Source organism: Trematomus bernacchii, unplaced genomic scaffold (genome assembly GCF_902827165.1).
Source record: "Trematomus bernacchii unplaced genomic scaffold, fTreBer1.1, whole genome shotgun sequence".
In the NCBI taxonomy this organism is placed as follows: Eukaryota; Metazoa; Chordata; class Actinopteri; order Perciformes; family Nototheniidae; genus Trematomus; species Trematomus bernacchii.
Window position 1 is genome coordinate 2,909,837 of NW_022987641.1, and position 25,294 is coordinate 2,935,130.

At 40.8% G+C, this 25,294-nt stretch overlaps 1 protein-coding gene across 3 annotated transcripts in view; it reads left to right on the forward strand.

Moving 5' to 3' along the window:
* Positions 1–11,497: 11,497 nt before the first annotated feature.
* The window catches only part of LOC117484974 (voltage-dependent calcium channel subunit alpha-2/delta-1-like), a 121,355-nt gene continuing 107,558 nt past the window's right edge, over positions 11,498–25,294 (forward strand). For all 3 annotated transcript variants that reach the window (XM_034133505.1, XM_034133506.1, XM_034133507.1), the window contains exon 1: positions 11,498–11,804. In XM_034133505.1, coding sequence (XP_033989396.1) covers positions 11,725–11,804 — 80 coding nt within the window. In that variant the 5' untranslated portion in view covers positions 11,498–11,724. The remainder of the gene's footprint in view (positions 11,805–25,294) is intronic.

The following is a 25,294-nucleotide window of genomic DNA, read 5'->3' on the forward strand; positions in this document are numbered from 1 at the left end:
GTCCCTCCCTACAGGCCGATCATGCAGACTGCGTGGGGCCTCACCTTGCGGACGGGGCCTCATCTTGCGGAGGGTGCCTCAACTGAGTCGAAAATGCGGCGCACCTATATGAGGCGCAATTAGTGTGGCGCGGCGCCTCATGTTGGCCAGGGACGGCCCTGGCTATATTTACACCATAACGGTGCACAGCTGATAGACAGGGACTTGTAGTTTTTAAAGATATTACTGATTTTCTTTGAATTAAAGAATGTAAATACTGAGTTGAAAGAATAGTCAGGGGTTTTGGGTGATGGGAGACACATCAGAATCAGAAATTCAATAGCTTACCATTTAAATTACGGATATACCTCAGATATTAATGTGTAGAACTACAATATGTGAAATAATATAGCAATATCCTGTAAAAACATGAATAAAACTACACATCTTCAGATGTTATACATACATAAGTGTCCTACACTAATAATACAAAGTTATTAGGACATTGTTTGCTGTGTGTTATTTGTAACATCTTCAGAAACTACCTTTCCAACTCCTCACCAGTTGACTGTTACAGGTCTATACAGGTTCATGGTACAATGCATAAGCTTCAAATCGAGAGACTGAAACTGTATTTTTCTTTACCGTTCTGTTTTAATTTCACAATAAAGTTAATAGTAATATTATGTTTGATATTTTCATTATAACTAAACTGGAAATTATACTGGAAAAGTATAATTTATTGTATTAAAGGTGGGGTACTGTATGTAATTTATTTCAGAAACACTTTTTGTTATATTCCATGGAATGCTCTTAACATCCCGATAGCAATGAATAAATTAAATGCTTTGACAAAAAATCCATAAAAAAATTTCATCTGTGGAAGCCATGGTGCTGTAAAAAGCACGACCAATCATTTTAGCCGGCCCGGCTAAAATAACTGGATGGCCTACCTGCCTGTCAGCCTTCCATCTGTGCACAAACTTATCTCGTGCCCTCATTGGTCATGTGCGCGTTCGTGTGTGTTGGAGGAGGGGCTCTGTCAGGAAGTGGCAGATTTTTTCCGGTTGTGTATTTTCAAATTCTAGCGCACTCGAGCTGGTTTCTCCAAAATGACCTACCCCACCTTTAACACTGTAAACTTGACAGTTTTTTAACCCGCACCGCCTAGTGGTTTAAGCACGTTATTGAATTTTTTTGTTGAATATGTTATATTTGATGAATTTTTTTTAATATTAAGAGTAGCCTACATACAAAATAGGGGGAAAGTAGAAGGTCAATGATAGAAATATAGAATAGAAAATATCAAGAAGATACTGTAGTGATCTCTACAATAAAACAGTTTAGTGCCGGACGCCCAAAGATATTAATAGGAGGATGTGCAAAACAGACAAACTAATAAGGCTTTATTTAAACATTAAAGAATACTTTAAGGTCTTCTTTTGAATAAGAAAAAAACGTTGGGGGTATCTACAGATAAATATTAAGCCTGACAAAGTACTTAACGTCTAATATATTGCATAGTTTATTTTGGCACTTGACAATCACCTTCCCTGAATTTTACTCAGGTGTAACTAAAGTCTGCTTTAAGGGTTGTTTATATTTCACATCATTAATCAGAATCTGCAAAGTAACTAAAATAAATGTAGTGGAGTAAAAATACCAGGTTAACCTCTGAATTGTAGTGGAGTAGAATTACAAAGTAACAATAAATTGCATGTTGTACATGCTGCTGTAACAAAAATATTTCCCAACTTGGGATCAATAAAGTATATCTTATCTTAAGATGATCGATGGCTACTGCCATATTTGCAAAATTTGCCTCTGAACCTTGACAAGTGCATGTTTCAGGCTTATCAATTAACAACAGGAGGGGTCACAGACATAAGACCAGCTGTTAAATAAAGCTCTTCTGACCTTAGCTGTCCTAATGCTGCCCATTATGGACACAAGCAATTTTCACCCATTTATTAATTATGTGTTTTACATTTTATAACACCACTGTGTTTCCCATCCCCTAAACCTCCAGGGGTGTACACAGTTTAATACTGGCAACTTCTAATTATGGGAAATATGAAAACGTCTTTTAAAACTACAATTCTCAGTAGAGACGTGCCATAGAACATGTTGCGAAACACAATTAGCCAGCATGTGTAGTTCTGGGGGGTGGGGGGTGGGGCTGGACCCGTTCGAGTCCAGTTTAGGATAGTCTGCCGTGGTTTCATTACATTTCAAAGAGCTGTTTGACGCTCTGCGTAACCTTGGCGCACTGCCACTCCAACATCCAATCACAGAGCTTGAGGACTAATCACGGGGTTTGTCAAGTAAAGCGGATGTTGTAGTCCCAAACGATAGCTGAGGATTATTGGTAGTGTAGTGTCTTCGGCCATCCTAAACTCCGAAAAAACTATTTGTTTCTCCGAATCGAAGGTTAAAAACACAAAAGCATTGTTCACAATTTAAACCAATCAATGTTGTGTAATTAACAAGGATAAACTGATGTTTTTTAGTGGATGAGTACGGCAGATATCACTGTAAAATCATTTGACAGTGAGGGGAATACTTCCGGTTTTATTATGAAAACTTCGAGACCGGAAATACTGTTTTCACCCTGTGAGAGTTGACGCGAACTTTACATGGACGCTGCCGTCAATAGAAATGAATAGGGGAAAGACGTAGTATATACACATTCTCCTGGCGAGACCCTCAAACAATCTTCATAATATCTATCAAACTATTGATCCTACACATCCACTGGACCTGGATTCTAAAAGTACAATACACTTCTCGCTAGAAATCTAATCAAAAAGCATTTTAATGGCCAAACTATTCTACAATTTAGGATTTTCCAGAGAGGGTTATTTGTGAATATACGATCCTCTGGAGCGCTTGCAATCAACGGGAGCATCAGCCCATATGCCGCAAATTGTTGTTTCTTACACGACCACTAGAGGTGCTAAACTTTAAAACGTGACTATAGGTCGTAATAAGCTGTTGAACAATCGACCTATTTGGTCGTTTTTTGAGGACAGGCTGAAAGATAAAGCTGTCGACCCTTAAGTTTGGGCAGATTGGATACCGTTAACGCAGAAAGAACATTTAGGAGGACAAAACATTTAAAGATCTACCTTTTACATATTTGATAATTTAATAGGCCTACATGTGGATAAAGCAAAGGCCAAATATGGTTTCTTTCTCCATTGACAATTGATCAAATGACACAGATAGGAGTATATAAGCTTAAAGTTAATTTTGAAGGAAGGAAACAAGATTGTATAAGTAAAAATAATTGAACAGGACAGCTGAGACCCTTCATGTCCAATCACCTTGGATCCCTCCTTGGGCCTACTTCCTGTCACTGGATGCCTGTTTCACCCTGAGCGCCTCCTCGTTGGGTCATAACTTCTCCAACTGACAGAATAGCTTTGGCTAATAGTAATGTGATCAGTCAGTGCACAGGGGACTGAGGCTGCCCCCCCCCTGTCCCGAGTGAGACATCATATCACACACATTGGACAGCGTTTCTCTTTATCTGAGTCAACAAGGCGAAACCATGCTGTCTTTCACTTTTTTGTAGATCTGGAATAGCTTTATGTCTTATATGGTGATTGGTGATGCTCGGTCAAAAACAAAATGGGTATTTCCAACAACTGCGTCTAAACATTTGCAACAACATAAACGTACAAATATTTAGCTTTGCATTGAAAAATTGTTAATCATTTTGGAAAATTTGAAGTTATATGGGAAGATTGATACAAAAATAAGCTATAACTAATTACAGGAAGACTGGAAACTAAGATATACTCCATACCAAGTGTACACATAACATGTCCGATCATCCATCCGAGCAAGAGACGGGTGATTCAATTTTAAACTATTTGTTGCTAGGGTTACACAGAACTAATTAAAGAATTGTGCTCGGCAGCTCCTGGGGGAGGAAGGGATCCAAGTTTTTTGCATGGGTCTTGAAATGTTCCCGTTTAGTGAAGTCTCAGCTGTATCAATTTGTTTTGTTTGTTGAGCTTGACAGTGACAGTTTCCCTTTTCGGAAAAAATGCCGATTTTACCGGTGCTTCAACATATTGTAGCATACTGCTCACGAATGCTTACAACCTGCAGTTATTCTCAGCGTTAAGAAGAGTAACCATGAACTCTAAGATTATCACAGATGTAGGATATGGAAATCATTGTTTCCTCTACTTGACTGTTACGTGTAATTTGATGTTAAAAATGAACCTGGGTGCATTTCAAATGACATTAGAAAACAATGCAAAGGCTTTTGCCCCGCAAATGTGTTTTAATGAGCTGCCACATTTAAAAAATTGAACCTTATTAAGAGGCACCAATTCCTCATGTGCTCTCATATTAAAATAGTGAGTTGAGTGACTCTGGTTAAAGCATATCATTAATTGGCGAGGTGTAACACTCAAAGGGTTGTATGGCTTCCGAAATGGCAACCAATACTAAAGACTGCAAAGTGGTGCAAATGAAAGTCATAACAATTTGTTTACATTTCAAAAAGCTCATCTCTATTCTCCCAGCATCTTTCTTTTTATTCAGATTATTAGTATTATACTCAGTGTTTATCTCTTGCTTTGCCTTCTCCGTGCTGCTCCCATTGTGAACACACACACAGCGTGATGTACTGGTTGGGAAAACAACAGCCTTGTAGCTCGGTCGTGAGGAGTCTGCGTGGACACAGCGAATGGGTTGCTAGGCGACGGCAGCCGGGCAATTCCCCGGACAGGTGGGTGGGGTCTGGAGCTGGTGATAGAGGCCACACCTGCTGCCTGCCGGGCACACACACATTCCTCATTCACTCAGAAGCACAACCTTTATGAAACCCCTCTGTCGCTTCCCATTACACACACACTTGCACTCTTGATTTGACCTCTTTTGCTGTACTTTTGTGGAAACATGACCTGAAGTAAACATTACCTTGGTGATCCACCAGGTCATATAAAAAGCATGGAACGTGAACATATTGCAGTACAACGCAACCTTTACCAACAGATGAACTTAAAATGACCTGCAAGGTTCCACTTTTTCACGTGAGGCTGAGATTTACCGCTTAAATAGTTGAGTTATTTAATTTCAAACTAACCTAGTATGATGACAGAATTGAAAACATCACACACAAAGTGCAAACCTTCATAATAAAGACCTTAACCATCTAAATATTCCTGGTATTGTGCATGCTGGCTAACTGACACTTGATTAACCTAAATTTAGCAAAATGAGTTATTCATGTGCTTTTCCTGTTATGACAAATCTAAATGGTCCAATGTTTTGGCCAGAATATATGTCCAAAACTTACTATCCTTTCACGGAACAGTTCTGTTTTGTTTTCCACCTACTCAGAAATTACCTGGGTTAGGGTTGTTCACAAGGTAGTAGCTAACTATGTCTGTTTATTGTTTGGTGTTACGCACCATGCCAATTATTTAGAGGGATATCAGATCGTTTTTGCTTATGATGGTCTTGAGATTGAATCAAAAGAGTAAAGTTGCTGTAAAACTAAAACAATTGTATTGTCCCTACTATCGATCAGTGTTACAAAACACACAAATGATTTCTTGTTGTCAAATAATCATTACAGTAGATGGAACGATACTGTGTGTCAGTAATCTTAACACTTAATAGAACTGGTACATTTAACATGCTCCTATTTGGAATGGGTCCACCAAAAACTAAATTAAATCCTAAGCAATACACCCCCCAGTGTGAGTACTTTTCCCCGTACTTTTCCCTTTCAGTTCCGATAGTTCCTGGGATTTTGTGTTCACACCAAAAAGAGAACTTAGTTCATGAGAACTTTCCCCCCTTTTGAACAGTTGTCTCGAAATGTACTAATAAACAAGTCACCCCATAGATCTCTCCAACCATAGGTGCTCTTGCAAGCGACAGAGAATGAGATATACCCAGCATGCAATTCGGCAGTGTAACATGCAGTTTATAGGGTTTGGCAGTATAACAGTTTATAGGGTTCCCCTCATGATACACCAACAGTATACACACTGTTGGTGTATCATGAGGGGAACCCTATAAACTGTTACAGTGTATACTGTATGACGCACTAATAAAATATGTACAATGTCAAGAGCTAGCACTTGACATTGTACTTCCTTGGGTCCTCAGCTATACACCCGCTTAGTGCCCATTGTATAACGGTTGTCAAGGAAATCGAAGGACAGACATGCAACAGACTGACTCCTTCCATTTTAGTGAGATGGGATGTATTTAGTCAAACTGAATTTGCATCTTTTGAGCAGCTTTTGTAAAACCAACTAATCCCTGTGAAAATCCTGTTTAATCCTATTTTATAGAGTGTTGCATTTGCTCGCCTGGTTCAAAAACAGAAGCAGCATGAGGGATTGGTGTCGGATAATGTGGCAACACATGGTGCCTTTTGCTTTCTTTCCAGATAAATGTCTGGAGAATTCATTATATTTTAGAAAACAGGCTTGGGGCATTTTGTTATCTATTCACTTGTATTTCCATACAATAAAGTGTGTAGTTTAACATATTTCCAAACCATCTCTTCCTGTCAGGCTGACATTTTCTCTTCACTGTAAACACTTCTCTCCCTAACCTCTGAGCCCTGCCCGGCTAAAGGTCCCACAGGAGCAGCTTTTATCTGTTGTAGTGAAACCTGAGTGGGGTTACATGGTCAGCTATTTGAACAGTAAATCTATTTGTGTGATCATATAATAGCAGGTAAGCAACACTTAGCCTTGTTTGTCTGCTTTGGCCGCCCTTGGCAAACACAGTTAGCTCATATGCATGCTCACATCTACAGACTGAAAAATAAGCTCACAAATAATAACTTTGGGGGTCCATAATAAGTGACGAGCTCTGAGGAAATTAGTCAAGGGGCTTTGGAGAGAAAAACTCATTAGAAAGTAAAGTATATTCTTCTGGTATTTACCTTGCTGATTGTCCCAGCACAAAAAAGAAAATGTAATTTCTTATTAAATTTGACATAGTCCTTGGAGAAAGCAGAATTTATTATCACATTTCTGCATAAGCGGATTCCTGTGCTGTTGCAAATGAAATGAAGGCTTATAATGATCAACATAATAAAACAGAGGACCGGGTGATGTTTTGCTGAATCTGACACATCAGTCTGGTTGAGGCACTAAACACTGTGACTGGACATGTTGTCCTCATCTGCTCTCAATGGCACCTGGATGTAGTGTCCTTGTTATCGAGGATGCAGAGGAGGGAGAACAAAGCCCTCCAAACGTCAGCGTTGGCAGTTTTAATTTGGAGAATGGATCTAATTCTAGGAGGAAAATGTATTATCATTAGGTATTAAATAAATGTTGTGAAGTAAAAGCACACCATTTACCTCTGAATTGTAGTGGGGTAGAAGTACAAAGTAGCAAAACATTGGAATCAACTCAAATAAAGTAGTCCCTCAAGAAAAAGTACTTAAGTACAGTTCTTGAATACATGTACTTAGTTACTTTACACCACTGAGGCTGTGGAATAAAAATGCACGTACTTGTAGGTTATCTGTCGCCACTTTCTTTGTTTTTTTCCAGACTCTCTAAATACGCACTTTTTTTTAGAGAGGGTTAGGGTTAGGGTTAGGGATAGTATATTTTTGTGAAAATGGCGACATGATAACACTCACCTGTATTTGTGAAAAAGTTGGAAAATGAAATTAAAAAGTGGTGACAGATAACCCACAAGTACCAAAATGCATTATAAAATAAATAAATCAAAGCGCTCCTCTTCAGATGAGATGGTGTGTGATGAGCATCAGCTGAAGGTGGATGAAGGGAGAGCTGCTCATTGATCTGAATGACAGGTGTGGCAGCAGACAGGAAGGTGGCTGCATGGTGTGTGTGCCAAGTGTGCAGAGTTTGATAAGGAGAGAGAGCCATGTGTGTGTGGCTAAGTGAGGCTGGGAGAGAGGGAGCCCGGAAACCCATGTGTGCGTCAGAAACAAACACAAGAAACACCCACTGTAAAAAATGTCATTACAAGTAAGCCACACTTAAAAAACAGCATGTCTTCTATTGTCGTGTGAATTCATTCTATAGAAGTGAAATCTAAAAAGCAAAGGTGGAGAAGAACTCAGATTCAATGTTTTAAGTAAAAGTCCTGCAATCAAAATGTTACCCAAGTAAAAGTAGAAAAGTATTAGCATCAAAATATACTTAAAGTACCAAAAGTAAAAGTAGTCATTATACGGATTGGTCCATTTCAGAATAATATATATGATATGTTTTATAATTATTGATCATTAAAGTGTTATTGGAGCTGGTAAAGGTGCAGCTAGTTTTAATGACTTTGTATACTGCAGGGTAGCTTGTGAATTTACTCCAGAGGCCTGTACTACGAAGCCGGTTCAACATAACCTGGATATGTTTGAGTTAGCCGGTTGGCCTAATCCAAAACATACGTGCTCTCGCTAAACGGTCCTACGACGCGGGTTATCAAGTGGATCGCTCAAGCCAGCCGTGTCCTATCTAGTTAGGTGCGCGTTCACATAAAAGGGGCGGGGTTAGCAACATTTGACCAATCACAAACATGGAGAAGCGCACTGACAGCGCAGCGTCATACTTCCTGAATGAAAAGTGAACTATAATATTAGACAAATATGAAGACGTTAAACTTTAAACATCCATGACTTAAACACTTTATCCAGGATAAAAGCCACATAGCTGCACCTGCAAGGTGAATACAGCTGGCAAACGAAAAAGTGTTTGAATGCGTACATTAACAGGTTTATGATATCACTGCCCCGTCGACACGAGTGGATCTGACTTTAATTACATTTGACTCGAGTGTTTCGTCAACTTAATGTGTTGCTTAAAATAATACTTCTGCATACAGTATGTGACACTGTAAGTGTTGCACGGCCAGATACGGCTCAAGAAGCTGACTCAGATAAGGAAATATATGATACATTATGATGTGATATGATGTGATATGAATGATAATGGGACACATCGACGTCTGCAATCACATTGCCACGGACTGTACGTAATGTTACTTTGATCCGGTTACTTATGTTGTGGCAGATATTTAAGTAAGCTTTCTTAACGCTAATGTTATAAGTCAGATTGCTCTGAAGATGGGAGGTGATATTCTATTCATTTTCACGTTCACACAGTTGGTGATTTTTGTCGGCCGTCTTTCCTGCAACGGCAGTTTTTCTGTATTTCCTCTAACCTGTAATATGACTTGATAGCTTTAAACTCCGCACACAGAGCTCTGATTGGTCAGCAGGCAGTGCTTTCACTGAGTTGATCTCTTAGCCTGCAACCTAACCTGCTCCAGAGCAGGTTAGCCGCTCAGCATAAGTTACCATGGAGATCTAGCCCGGTAAGAAGAGAACCAGCGTCGTAGGACCGGAAACCCTGAGTTTTCCCTGAAGTTATCCCGCTAAGCGAGAATTTGGCTTCGTAGTACAGGCCTCAGGTGTAACTAAAGTCTGATTTAAGGTTGCATTCACACCAGCCTTGTATAGTCCGGTTGAATCGAACCCTGGTGCGTTTAGCCGCTTGGTGCGGTTCGTTTGGGTCGGTGTGAACACAGTCCGAGACCTCTGAAGTGAACTAAACAACCGGACTCTAGTCCGCCTAAAAGAGGTGATCTCGGACCGCTTTCTAGTGAACTCTGGAGCGGTTCATCGCTGGTGTGAACGCAGTCCGCACCAAAACATAGGAAGCGTAGTATTTACGTGTCACAAGAACGCGGATGTCTTTAAAATCTTTAGCGAAAGAGTGAAGCAGAATGAAGTGTTGAGCCACCTGCCGTCGGTGAAACCCCCTCCTTACTGCAGAACGTCTCTCATTATATGTGTTATAATGTTTTTTATCGGACGTTGTCTGATTATATAATCATATGCGCCGTCTGCTAGAGTCCATTGATATGCTCTCCAGATTAATAACAGCATGAAAATAAACTGCCGATGCTCCATGGCGGAGGCTCCGGTAGAAATTGTCGGGATTTGCGTTTATACCCCCTTAATGTCGGTTATGGCTAGAAAGGATCCGTCTTGTGTAAATATGACGTCACGTTCTCGCCGGAGGGGCTCGGAAACACATCTACAGCAGTAACATGCAACATACACATTAATGCAGCAGCAATATTAATAGAGAAACATCAGACATAATAGTAAAACACTGAAAGGGAACATTTTATTGCACCAGGAGCTATCTTGGGACTTTTACTGCGACAACGTTGACTTGCCTGTGAATAAAAAATAAACCATAGTGTTGGTGATCTACAGTGTTGTCATTCTTCTTTGAACAGCAAGACCGCTAACACCCTATTTCAACAATCACACTCCCTGTAATTGACATAATTAATAGATAGTTTAGCTTCTCACCATCATTTGCTGTGGCCCACTGATGTTAACGATCGTAACTGAAAGGCTGCCTGCCAAACGTAAACATTCAGCCACGTGACTTGCAAACTCTCGCAAGAGTTTTACACCAGACGGATCCTTTCTAGCCATAACCCTTAATGTCTGACCAATTGTTGAACAGCATTTCCGAGCACATGACTTGTGTTTAAAGTTTATAGTCCGTTTGAATTTTGCCTGTGTGAACGCAAACCGAACCTTCTGAAAAATGAAACAATGTAACAAACTGTCGTCTGGTGCGCACCAGAGAAGCGGACTATTAGGTGTGAATGCGACCTAAAACTTGATTATATTTCACATCATTAATCCAAATGTCTAAAGTAACTAAAGGTATTAAATAAATGTAGTGGAGTAAAAGTACATGATTTACCTCTGAACTGTAGTAGAAGTACAAAGTAGCAGAACATTGAAACACTCAAGTAAAGTACCTCAAAATTGTACTTAAAGGTGGGGTATGTAATTTTGGAGAAACCAGCTCGAGTGCGCTAGAATTTGAAAATACACAACCGGAAAAAATCTGCCACTTCCTTACAGAGCCCCTCCTCCAACACACACACGAACGCGCACATGACCAATGAGGGCACGAGATGTGCACAGATGGAAGGCTGACAGGCAGGTAGGCTATCCAGTTATTTTAGCCGGGCCGGCTAAAATGATTGGTCGTGCTTTTTACAGCGCTACGGCTTCCACAGATGACATTTTTTTATGTATTTATTGTCAAAGCATTTAAGATATTCATTGCTATCGGGATGTTAAGAGCATTCCATGGAATATAACAAAAAGTGTTTCTGAAATAAATTACATACCCCACTTTTAAGTGCAGTACTTGAGTAAATGTGTAACTTTACACCAGTGTTGAGAAGTATATATTGTATAGGTTTTTCTCACTTCTGTCATTTTTTACACTGAGAGCCATTTGTTTTGATCAGTTGAATAAAAGCACAATTCAGAAAAGGACAAACCAAAAACATGATTCAAATGCATGCATTCAAATTCACTTTCCCACGTGTTAAGTGGTCCCCACACTGCTAAATGACTGGCTGATGTTTCTTGCAGTGTGCGGAGAGGCACCGCTCTGCCGGCCCAGCTGAACATCCAAATGCGCCCTCCCCTTTTCTGCTTTTATTTTTTGACACACGCCGTAGATCTGCTCTAATAGCCTATCGCAGTTACAACAGTCACATACACACAGACAAGGCTGAACCAAAAAACTACAACAACAACAAAAACCGCGCACCGATGGCGGTGTGAGGCGTTTGGCTGAGAAGTACGCACGGCGCTGTGGATTAGTGAAACCTTTTTTTTTTTTATTGGCATCTTCATCCTGTCTGGATCCTGGTCCCGGGGAAATAAACAAAGCTATGGATTACTCAGTCTGCTTACTTTTACTCCTGTCAACCATTTCGTCTGTGTCGACCGGACAATTCCCCACAGCGCAGATGTGAGTAAAACAGCCTGTTGGCTTTTTAGAAAGTCTCGGATAATATGCAATGTGGCCGAAAATACAGCATGGCTCTTTAAAGAGTTTACATTTTCACAGTGATTATTGTTTTTGTGACACGTTTCTGATAGAATAAATTAAGAGATATCTAATTATTGCAGTTGGTGGAACATAATCCTCGATGCGCCTCAGCAGAATCAGAAAGTGCTTCCTTCTTGCCAACTGATGATGATCGCACATAACTGTACTAAAGATACAACTTTACCCTGTGAAACATGATATTGAAAGCTCATGTCCGTTGGTTGCCAGCTAGCAGCAGTGACATGTGGCTCTCTGTCAAATGAATCATCCCACAGGTCTGAGGGGTCCCCAAACTTTTCCCACACAGGCAGATTTAAGCACAGTTTGGTTTGTTTGTGGATAAATCAGATTCAATTTACACTTCAGGACAGATCATTGAGTTTGTCATTGGTTTCACGCTGAAATACCACAATATTCACTGGTTCAAGCTGCTAAAGTTTGAATATTTTGTGTCTTTTGTGATGGTAAATTGAATCATTTTGGATTTTGTTGATTGTCAGACAATAAACGCAATTTAAAGAGGTGCCTTTAGGTTTTGAGGACTAGTAAAGACCCTTTTCCACTATTTTTGACATATTTGGAACCAATTATGAATACATTTTCAAGATAATTAATTAAACGTATAATCACAAAGCAATATTTGCAGACCATCTGGGAAATTTGGGGCCAGACTCACTCATTTCAGATTGATAAGACTCAAAATATGATCTGAAAACTCATGCCCTGCCAGATGGGTTATAAATGTAAGATAAAGTATCACTCCATCTAATTCTGACTCTCTATATTTGTCTCGCAACATTAACAGATCTAACAGATGATATATCCAAGATTAAACAAACGTGTAAGTGTGTGAGTCTGTTTCAGCCACCATGCTGCCCCTCACTTAATCAACAGGTTTGAGATATTCCAGATGGTTCTGGAGGCCGGACTACAGCGTTGGGTTTTGAATGCAGCCCAACACGGTCCCCCAGAGAGGTGGTGAGCCAAGATGGCACTCAGCCTAATGGGCGAGTACAATGATGTCAGACTAGCTGAGCGGCCTGCCCACTCCCTATATTTCATGGGCACTAAGTGGATTGATCTGTGGGTTGTGTACATGATATTCACGCAGAGCTGCAGACCCACTTTCACTGACACAGTTGAGTGGAATTGGCAATCTGGATAAAAAACCGATATTAAAATTCACAACAAGATTGGCAGGGGCTCTTCGTTTCAATTAGCAAACTTGTTTTATAAGAAAAGTCGATGCCAGAATCAAACTCCAAGGAACTCAGCGTCTGTATTTAGACATTTGCCAATTGGTATAAACATGTGGAGGAGAGGTTTATTGCACACAATACTCTCCCATTCCCGCTCTCTCCCTACGTTTTGAGTCTTACTTTCTGTGAACTCTTGTGGTGACGGTGATTTCGAGTGACAAGCTTCACATCGACTCCTCAAGGTTAGAGACTGATCCGGTCGGTTCCCCTCCAGGAAATTCAGAAATGTGGAAGTAGCTCAGCGTTAGTGTGACTCAAAGCAGACATTTGAACACGGTGTGTGTACTCTAGCACTGCCGTCTTCCTCCCCTCTCACCTCCAGGAGTGAGTGTATGTCTGGGCTCCATCTCTAACCTCACATGCCAGCATCTGTCTGCTTCAGATCTTCATGGCCCCCTCTCTTTCTCCCACCCTCTCTCCACCCCTTCTCACTATCTCCCTCATCGCTCCCTCCCTTTCCGCCTTGTTTGTCCCCTGTCCATCTCCTTTCCATCCTGCTCCCCATGCATCCCTTCTCTTATTTCTTCTCCGTTGCCCGAAGGCAGATGATTAACATCATTGCATCTGAAATGCAAAGTCTGATGTCATAGCCTTTTGCCCCAGAGAACTGGGCGCCAGCTTAGAGATAAGGAAGAGATGCACAGAAAAGATGAACAGTGAGAGAAAAAGAGACGACAAGGACATCCAGATAATTCAGCCTTCTTGATCCCATATGTCTAATGCATACGGACATTTGGCTGCATGAATTCTGCACGAGTCCCGTTTCCTGTTACCACCCTCACAGCCAAAAAGACAAAACATGTCCAAATCTTTCTGTCATCACACATGCCAACGCATTATGCTGAGTTCAGCCATCCAATCCAAGAATTGTTCATATGCTTTTTTGTTGGCTTAGGCTTGAGTCACCAACAGACATACTTTTTCTCTGTCCTCCTTTTATCCACAGTTTCTGTCACCCTCTGCTCCATTTCTCCCACTCTCACTTTTTTCTTTTTTTTAAAGGCTAACTAGATTTCATGCTCAACCAGCTAAAGAGCCATGCTCCTCGTGTTCTCCTCGTCTCTGGCGATCAGAGGGCATAATGTGAGGAGGCACTCCATCTGAACAGAGAGCATCATGGGCAGTTGTGAGCAGGGATAGTGTAAATATACAAATATAGAGTGGGTTCCTGAGATATGAATCTCAAGCAAACTAGGTCCAGAGTCCATAATCTCATCTAACGCGAAGCAAAAAAAGGACTAAGCATGTGTCCTAAAAGTCAAACTATTCCTCTGTTATGGTATTATTTTTTTGGGTTCTCCATCTGTACATCTTGAGAAAATGGCTTTACATTTCCCACAAACTTTGACTTAAGGCCCTGACACACCAAGCCGATTTCGGCCGTCGATAGATTCAGCTTAGCGAATCAGTGCATGAGAAGCGAAATGGAAGTGAGCTACGCAAACAAACAATTAGGCACACACAGACGGCTATTGTTTTTCATTTTCATCTCACCTGGACGCAATCATTTATTTGACATCATGGCGATGGAATGAAGAAACCGAAGACCAACTCAGTTGCCACGTAATTTGCTGCCACACTTCCTGCATGAGGTGGACAATAGCTTCTTCAAGTATTTAACAGACAGGACCCTGGACGATGTGGCTAATTTGTTTTTTTATTGTATTACTTACTATTTTGATCTTATTGTATTTTAGTCGATTGTTTACATTGTACAGTTCTACATTTGATAATAAACCACTTTTTACCGCTACTGCAAAATACAAAACTTTATTTCGTACCTTCATACTACAGCCATTAGATAACACAACATTAGAATGAGGATAAAATTAGCTATAGCCTACTACAATAAAAGTCAGAAGATACAGATGTACATGATGACACCATTTGCCTGTCAGTGTTATGATGTTGTATATTAATATAATATTGGATTATAATCACTGATGCATGGAATGTGGTAGCAGCAGCACTTTAAGGTTGCCAGCCACAATGCTTAAATAGTTTCTTTCTGCTTCAGAGAGCTGAAGTTTGTATCACGCAGTCTTCTTCTTCTTTACTTTAATGTATCACGCAGTCTGGGTGTTTCTCAATGTCGAGTACGCTTGCTTGGAAGTATTCTTGCTTCAGAAGCGAGGCAAGAATACTTCCTGGCATTCGGAAAACAAAGAGTGGAACACGCTAGCAAGTGTGCAGGTGTGCGTCATATGAGAGGCCCCGCCTTACATTTTCCGCCACAGATTTGGGGAAATTGGTCCGTGCGCAAAGCATTGTGGGGATTTTAAGACCGCGGAGTCTACACATGTGCAGCCTCGAAATTTCTCGCTACGAAGTACGCCGGGCTCGGTAGATTTCCAAGTATGCTGGAGATTGGAACAGTCCTTCGGCGGCACTCGATGACGTAGTATGCTTGAAATAGTGGCTCTGCAGCAGCTTTACTCGCGATTGAGAAACACCCCCTGTCTTCCGGTTGCCTCTTTTGAATGACGAATACACACTGCCGCCGCCTGCTGGTAAGGAGTAGAGATGGGCGAGTCCTGATTCATCCGGATCATTAACCGGGATCCTAGAAATGAGCTGGTCGTGACTAGGAATGGGAACGATTAATCGAATATTCGAATATTCAAAATTATTCAGGTATTCGAATAATTATTCAGGTATTCGAATATAAGTTATGAATATTTGTATGAATATATATATATATATATATATTTTTTTTTTGTTTTTTTGGGAGGGATGCCTAAGTTGATTACATATTATCAAATTGAATAATTCAATGTATACGACAGTGCCATAGCTAAATGTGTTAGGTGACGTCTAAAGGTGTGTTTTGCTCCGCTCACCGGTCCCTCACACCGGGCAGAGCTGCAGGTGCTGATCTCTCTCTCTCGCGTCCGGTACTTCACTCGCGTTTATGTCCAAATCCATCAGATCTAGCTAGTTCTAGCTAATGATATGCCTGCTGCCCCTGCCTACACGCAAATCACGCAGACTCAAACCTCATCTTATGCCCAAATGCGGCGCAAATGCGCTCCGCAGCCGTTGCGAGGTTCCGGCGCTAACAGTTCATGAGCGTGCTCCCCCGCCCCCTGTCAACACTCGCGACACATGAGTGGCCAGCCTAAACAACAATAAGCACTGCTTGGCAACCGTGTGTGGCGGAAAAGTACATAGACATTTTGACAGGAGAGATTTAGTTTTGCCGGTATTCAACATATTTTACCAGTCATAGTCCGGTAATTATTTACACTCTAAAGAGTCCTACACAACAGACATGGCGTCAAAAAGGAGTAATGTGTGGAAATATTTCGACCAGGTTAGTGAGTGCGGTGTGGAGTGCAAACTATGCCAAATTAAACTTATATATATATACACATACTATACTATACCTTGCTATACCCGCAACCTCCGTTCCAGCTGAGAGGGTCTTCTCTACAGCTGGCCTGATTGTGAATCGCCTCCGCACATGAAAGCTGTAGGCCTATAGCTGTCAAACTGTGATCACCAGTTCAATACATTTGACAAATTCGACTTGGTTTCTATACTTATTTGAACATGTATTTATTTATTTCCAAAAGTTATTGAAAAAAAAAAAAAAAAAAATTATAGGGTATGTACATTTCGATTAACCGGTTAACCGTTTTTTGGGGGGTCGAATATTCGAATATACTGTACATTTGCTTTCAAATTCCCATCCCTAGTCGTGACGAGTCTCCCCTCTCCATTAACCCGAGTCCTTTGAGTCCCACACTTGGTGTGACGTACAAATTAAAACTATAAATTGCGTCACTCGCTACTCTCTTTATAACATGTAAAATCACATTACAACGTACCCCAGTCCATCTGCCTACCCTTTAGCAAGTAGGATAGCTGCCAGAAGTGATCGTTTGGCTCAGGGGAGGGGACGCGGATCAGTGAAACTTCCTGCAGACTCGTGGGGACTCAGAGGAGCAGACGGCTCCTAACCGTAATAGCATAGCAGATCCAGAGATCCATACTCGTCATGTGCACGAGCATAGCCCCTCCTCCAGCACCCGCGGCTATATTATGCACGAGTCAACAGCAGACTCGCAGATTCGCAAATCCTGACTCACTGTGCAAAACATAGCAGACTCGTGCGGACTCAGAGCCGCAACCGTATAGCAGCAGATCCAGAGATCCAGCAGACTCGTCATCATGCGAGATTCAACAGCAGACTCAGATTCGCTAAATCGCAAAATGACCTTTTTTTTGTGATCAATATGTTTTATTAAAGCAAAAGACACCACTTTACACACATTTAACACATACAAACACCAGTATTGCAATGATTACGCAGTCCATGAGAAAATATGGGGGGCATATGATTAGATATAATTATATGTTTAATAATAATAATTGTATAATTAAGACATTTTATATATTCTAACTGTTTTGCAATTTTCTATCATTTGTCATTGTTTCTTTCTTTTTGTGTGCTATGTTCAAAATAAACGTTTTGCCAAGTAAGATCCTTATTGGAAATGCAGCTATTACACGCAGGAGACTGTTGCACAACATGACAATTTTGTTAGAAGTCTACACTGAAACTTAATTTAGAGCCGGAAACATAATGGACTTAATCAAAATCGCGGGATCCGTGAATCCAGGTCAATGATCGAGAGAGACCTATGAGTCAGCAGAACTTCACAGACTCAGATTCGCAAATCCTTACTCACTGTGCAAAACACAGCAGACTCGTGCGGACTCAGAGCCGTAACCATATAGCAGCAGATCCAGAGATCCAGCAGACTCGTCGTCATGCACGAGTCAACAGCAGACTCGGATTCGCAAATCCTGACTCACTGTGCAAAACACAGCAGAGCAGACTCGTGCGGACTCAGAGCCGTAGCCATTAGGGATGTGCATCTCCATCACTGAGGCCGATACGATGCGCATCTCGATACGCTACCAACGATACGATACATTAACGATACCTTTGAAACACCAGGCGATGCGATACGATACGATTCACCCCTGTTGCGATACAGTTCGATACGATTTGATTCAACATTATGCGATACGGGGCGATACGATGTGATTCAACACGATGCAAAATAATGATACAATTCAATATGGTACGACAGAGGATTTTGTTTTATTCCTTATATGCAGCAAATCATACATTAACAAAAAAGTGCTTCACATATTTGCTTCTCTCTACTAGTACTGCACATCCCATCATGCTGTTTCTTTTTTACCTTAAAAAAAACAAACACTTGGACCTTTCACAAACTGGCCTTTTCACAAGTGTAGTAGTGTTCTCTGTCTCCAGAGTACAGTTCAATTTTATAACACCTCACAGTTAAACAATTTAAGGATGCCCAGGATTAACAATGTGCAAATAACAACTACCATAGTGCAATGCACATACAACTGCCAGCCTGATGTGCTTAACACTCATCCATAGGCTCACCAGTGAGCAGAAAGCAGTGGTTTCTATAGGAACAATAAAGAAAATAACCTTTCACAAACAGGTATTTCATAACTGCTTACAATTGTAAGGAAGACATTTAAACTATTATTGGCAGTCACAGGCTGTTGTAAACTAAACACCACTCTCACTGACAGAACACCTCACTGAGTGATTGAACTCATATGTCTAACTTTCAGGTTTCTCTTTTCAGCCACAGACCCCATGTTGCCTCTATGTGCGTCGCTAAGTTCCTCGTACTACTTGTGTACTTTAAAGCCGCACGGCATCGTTTACAATTTGCGAGCGATTTTTCAAGTTGTCCGTCTTTCTTGAAAAATTTGAAGTGTTGCCAAACGTTTGATTTGTAGGTATTTTTCGGTGCGCTGTGTTTCTCTTTCTCCTCGACTTCCATGTGTGTTGATAACTGAGACTCTCGGCCTCCGTAGTGGCGAAGCAAAGATCAAAGATCGTCTCTGCTGAGTGCTGACAAGATGAGGGGATATTTTATGAATTAATTGTTTTTTTACAGATGCAAAGACGCTACAATCGATGCATCGCGAGTTCAACCCAAACTGTAGCCGATGTGCACTCTTTCAACCGGTGCACTCGCATCTTGAACGTTTATGCCGGTGCACCGATGCGAATCGGTGAATCTTAACATCCCTAGTAGCCATATAGCAGCAGATCCAGAGATCCAGCAGACTCGTCCTCATGCACGAGTCAACAGCAGACTCAGATTTGCCAAATCGCAAAATAACCCTTTTTTTTGTGATCAACATTTTTTATTAAAGCAAAATACACTGTGTAGCGGAGGTTAATATAACGTCAGTTTAATATGCTCGTGAAATGCAACAACTTTTCGGTTTCACCGATAGGATTTCTACGGTCTTGGTGATGCTGACTCATATGACTCAAATGACTCGTATGATCCGGATCTCTTCAATGACTGACTCAGAAGACCCTGAGTCCGTAAAAGGATCCGGATTTGCCATCTCTAGTAAGGAGAGTTATTGCCGCATGCGCAGTGCGTACGTGCTACTTTGCCACCGGCTGAAGTCTTTGCTGTGTTTTCCAGTGCGACTTTTTGGCCAAGACGCAGGAGACGTGAGGCGACACAACAGTCGGGTCCGTCGGGACGTGTTCTTTGGTGTCAGTTTGGTGTGTCAGGGCCTTAAAGGACCATGTTTGTCCAATTCTCATAAATGTGGATAACTCAATGCCTTGAGGGTTTCCTAAGTTGTTGCATACGTCCAAGAATGGATCAATATTGTGGTTGATGCTACAAAGTGAGAATGAAGGTCGAGCTACTGTCTTATCTCAAGGTTTTCTTTGAGAATTTAATTAATACAGTGTTATATCATTCATGGTGGTTTACTTTATTGCGTGATGTCTTTGTCTCAGTCTTGACGCATCCCAGTAGCACCGAGAGCAGCCTGTAATGAATATGGCTCGGTTCCCACTTGAGGCCACCCATATTTATCTTATTTCATGGCCAGACTTCCTCTGGACCCCAGATGCTTTGGATGCACCGCTCCTGAACAGCTCAGACAGTTAGTGTGAAATATAGCAAACGATAAAAATGATACAGTAATGTAGAGATAAAGAACATAATCATGACTTGCACTCACTGCCAGGCTGGGATCAGACAAACACTGGAGTTGTGATTTAAAAGGTGGCTTGCAGCAAAGACAATGTGGTAATTGAACTAGAAAATATGCCTGGAAAATAAACCTGGCTACAGTCCCAGTGTCCAACACATTGGTCTTTTATTATATTTTGGCAAATTTCATTTTCGACAATGGAAAAAAGTGACACGCCTTGTGTCTTGAATCACAGTTCCCTGATCTTGTTTCTTGCTTTTGCAGAGACAGAGAGATTTAAAATGTCTCTTCTAATATAAACAAAGAATAACAGTTGAGAAATTAGATGTTCCTTCCACTTTGATTCCAGGGTGAGATCTAACTTGGATTATGACACTGATAATACGGTGAGGTTCGAATAGTTTTATATTAAACGTAATGACGGATGGATTGAACGGGTCAGGCTAAGATTGGGTTTCCTTGGCTGTGATTTGCACCTCTCAGCCGCCAGAGAGTTGGTGCTTGCAGGTATATTTCAGGAGGCATTCCCCTGCCTTGAGTCTAGCAGCTGGCGGGCTATATCTGTTACATGCACGCACGCACGCACGCACACACACACACACACACGCAAGGGGGCCAGATCTGTGCCAATGTTTGCTCGCCACTTCATTTTCTCTCACCCTCCCTCTGCTTTTCTTTTGCCTTTTCCTTCCTTTCCTGCTTCTCCTTAATCTTTTTCCCTTTTCCTCTCCCACTCACTCCCTTTTGACCCCATCTCAACCGTGGCTATATTTAGGCAGGCCTCTGTCTTCCCGACTCAGACGTTGGTATATATACAGGGCCGGGGGTGTAAGGTGGCAGGGGGCTCCACATAAATCCTACCCCGTTCACCGTCTGATGTTTTCTGGACCCCTTGTTTATATGTGGCCTCCGAGTGTTGCTTTAATTTAAGTTTCTCATGAATTCCTTTAAAGACAAAGAAACGTCCCCTGCCCTTAATGTTTTTGCGGAGTAATGAAACAACCTTGCTGCTGTATTACTTCCCACAATCCTTTCCCACATGGAAATTCCCAAGAATTTTCCATTGCAGCGTTGCCCTGGCAACTTTGGGAATAGTTAACAGCTGTTTGGTCGGGAGCCCTATCCTGTACAGGAAGCACATCTGTATGCCGTAATATAAAGCATGGGGAGTGTAGTTTTTAGGTGGTGTTCATTTATATATAAGCCTTTTTATGTATCAAATTTAAGAGAGCATACAAAATGATGAATAGTCAGTAAACTAAAAAGACAATTTAAAACAAAGTGAAGCAAAAAAGAACTTAAGAAAAAAAAACACTTGTAGTACATAAAGGAGAGAATCCTATGGCTCATCTGGTCTGTCTTCATCAGATTGTTGTGTCCTCTTGTCTTTTTTAAATTCACAATCACATATTTGTTTGAAGGTTGAGAAAATAGTGCAACAGTTGGAGCTCATACAGTCCTTTTTATAACCTGTTGAACACAAATGCACCCAAAGGCCAAAAATAAGGCATACCGAAGAAAACCAATATGACATTTAAATAAAAAAAGCCCTGTCAAAAATAAACAGCTTCACACGACCACTCAAGCGTTCTCTATCACCAATCTATATCCATCTAAAGAAAGACATGATGTGGAAGAGTGGTTTGACATTTTGGGAAATATGCTTGTGTATTTCTTGGGCTTCTCCGAACGCGGCACAGGGAAGTGTTTCCTTGGGACCTTCTACTTTTCTATTTACTTTTAAATTCTGAAAATTGGTGGACGGGGGTTATGGGCACTGCTGCATTTTTCATGACAAAAAAACTGAGCAACCAATTCACTTCTTTAGTTGCTCTACAGTATTTTGGTTACAAACTGGTTGCACACCTAAGCCCTGTCCAAACTCAACACAACATTTTAAGAAGGGAACGTAAATAATCAGAATTCCTTTATTTGTCCAGCAACGGCAGAACACTAGTGCAGATAAAGTAAAAGGAATATACTTACATATTTAATTTTTTTTTAAAACTAACTAGGTATGCACACATTATTAATAATACAAAATACAATAAGTACAAAAGAAATGGCAAATAACTACACATGGTAAAAAAAGAGACCGTATAGAAATTAAGAGGTAGCTGTTACTGCTTACAGATTGTTAATAAATTGAAAGAAATATAAAGTGTGAATTGTGTGAGGGTATATTGCACATGCGTGTATATTGCACAAAGTTTTATATTTACATGTATTTATATTTTTAAATATCACTTTACACAGCTTTCTATAGAGTATTAATCAGAATCAGAATCAGAATACCTTTATTAGTCCCACAGAGGGGAAATTTGCATCGTTACAGCAGGAAAGAGCCACAGACAGCTTAATGTTACCTATGTTAAGAAAAAAGCACTAATAACAGGTTATCTTTAGAGATCTGGAACTTAATAATATGCCAATTTAGCCTAATCACACCAGAGGCGTTAAGTGCTTAAAATATCTCTAGTGAGACACCCAGCACTCCTGATGTGTAATATTTTGAGAGAGACAGAGCAAAGTGGACCCATGATGGCTCCCCTCGAGCCCCTTAATGGAGTCGTTTTGCTACATACACTGTAAGAGCTGTTAATGCCAGACAACACTACACTGCACCGGACAATGTGGCCATGAGGGAGACTAGCACAGCGCTAAGTACTCTGCTGTGTATGCGTCTCAATTTACGTTAATTTGACATTTTAGCCAAGGGGGGGCTCCTTTATCTCTCTATTTATGCACATGGCCCGATATCTTTGTGCGTGTCATGAGGCAAGAGGACAGAGTTGATATACGGACGGATGGGTAGAGAGTTCGCTCAGGAAGTGTGAAGGTGACGGAGATGTGGAGGGTTAGTCATTTGAGCGTAGTTCAAAATGACACGAAGCAGAGAAAAAAAGACAGCTAGATGGGTTATACTGAGCGTGAGGGGGCATCAAATCAACTCTTTTAAAAGTAATTGTGTATTATTTTTTTAAAAACTAAGGGATTACAAATATAATATATGTTCAAATTATAGGACACTGCATTTGTTAAGCTTTCTGTTACAGACTTTCTGTCGTTTTGATCCATTATATTGCAGAAATCAGTCAATATCTCTTTATCCCAGACATTTCTATCAATATTTTCCAACATCTTTCTTTAGACTCGACTTGACCCATATTCCTGAGCGCTCACAGGGAGTATAATATTAATTAGTTGCTGCTGTCATTCTTTAGTGTTGTGATTGAATGTCACCAGCAGGTGTGATTGCTCTGCAGCGAGTACAAACACCTGCAGGTGTCAAAACAACTCTGCTCCCTCCAATTTAATGTGTCCAGACACCTGCTGGGACGGGTGATACAATGGGAGCTGTTAGTTCTGTCAGGACGTATATGCCTTTGGACACGGAGGGGGGGGGGGGCACGAGGCAGACTTGGTGCTAGGGGGACGGCAAGTCTGGGGTCCACATTGTGAGGTCAAACATGGGCAAGGGTAGGAAGAGAGACTGACCCCGGGCCTTTGTGCCAGTCTCATGTTGGACAGACAGTGGACAGTCTCCTAACCAATTGGCGTAGTCTGATTTGGTTTGATTACCGACATTTAAGATAAGAGATAAGATAGAACTTTATTGATCCCAATTTGGGAAATGTTTGTGTTGCAGCAGCATAAATAGACATGGCATTGTACAATAAAAATTAAAAGACAAGAAATAAACAAGAAAGTAGAAAATATACATGTTGAATTTACAAATTAACAATAACAAGATATAAGCAAGGTATTATATTTACATAAGTATGTGACAGATGGAATATTAAATATTAGACTGAATATATAAATGTAAAATGTATAGTGAAGAGAAAATAGAAAAACTATGGAGCAGAGAGTTCTCCGTCAGCCAGAGGTGATTTGTTGTACAGAGTTATTGCAGTAGGCAGGAATGTTTTCCAGTATCGGTCCTTGTGACAGCGGAGCTGCAGCAGTCTGTTGGAGAAGGAGCTCCGTTGTCTGTTTCCTCATTTCTTGGAATGGAAATTATTGTGTAAGAATGAGTAAATTAATAACTTTTTATTTTCAACAAAATATAAAAAGCTATTAACAAAAAGGAAGCAAAATGACACAATTTACAACCAAGCCTAACCAAAACCTATTTACAGCTTTTGGTTCAGTCACATAAAAGGTTAATTCTTACTTTCCAACGTCATTTGGTAAGGAAAGGTCCTCGTAAGTTTGTCCTTTTTTTTTTGCAGTAGATCCAACTAAGAACACTTGAATATGGTGTAATATAGGGTGACTTACAAAATCTGTCCAGGCACTACGGATGAAAAATAGCCTCTTGGCTAACTGGCACATTTACAGAAATGTTGATTAATGTGCACTGTCCCTGTTAAAGTAAAATAAAATATCCCTTATTTGAATCATTAGGTCCTAAAAGTTTGAATTTGCCAAGTCTAAAAAAAAATGTCCTCTCTCCATTCATGTAAATGAGTTGTAAACGGTTGGAAGGCAGTGTTAAGGGAAATGCTATTGCTCTTGCTCTATGGGCCCAATATATGTGGAAGATCTCCATCTATTTTAACTATTTGGGTTGTTTGGTTTGGTCATCAGGACTGGCTTGTTGTCTTTTATGTGGTAAATGCTGCCATAGCTTCAAACTGAACTAACCAAGTCTATAGAAGCTGTTTATCTTTGGCCATTAGTTCTCCTGATAAATCAATGCCATTATTGCTTTATCAATATATGATTGCCACCAGCAGTTTGTAATGATCATGCAATACATATCCAGCTCTCGCACAGGTCTAATACACCCCAACATAAGTGCCTGATAGATTGCTGATAAAACCGTTGTCATGGCTTCACTTCAACACGGCTCTTCAGATCCACGCAGGGGGGCCTCTGTAAAAAGGCTCCGACTGACTTTCTACGAGGAAAATTGTTGAAGAGCTGACGGAAGAGGTGGAATTATGGTGTTATTGACCTCGGTGAAGGATAAGATCATCACTTGTCTCCTTTGTGCTCCATGCGGTACATGTGAGAGGCGGGAGAAGGGAGGAGGACAGAGCAAAGACCTTTCTAGCATTATGGGTTTCATTTAGAAAATAAATGGGAAGCATTAGGAAGCAAATAAGGCTG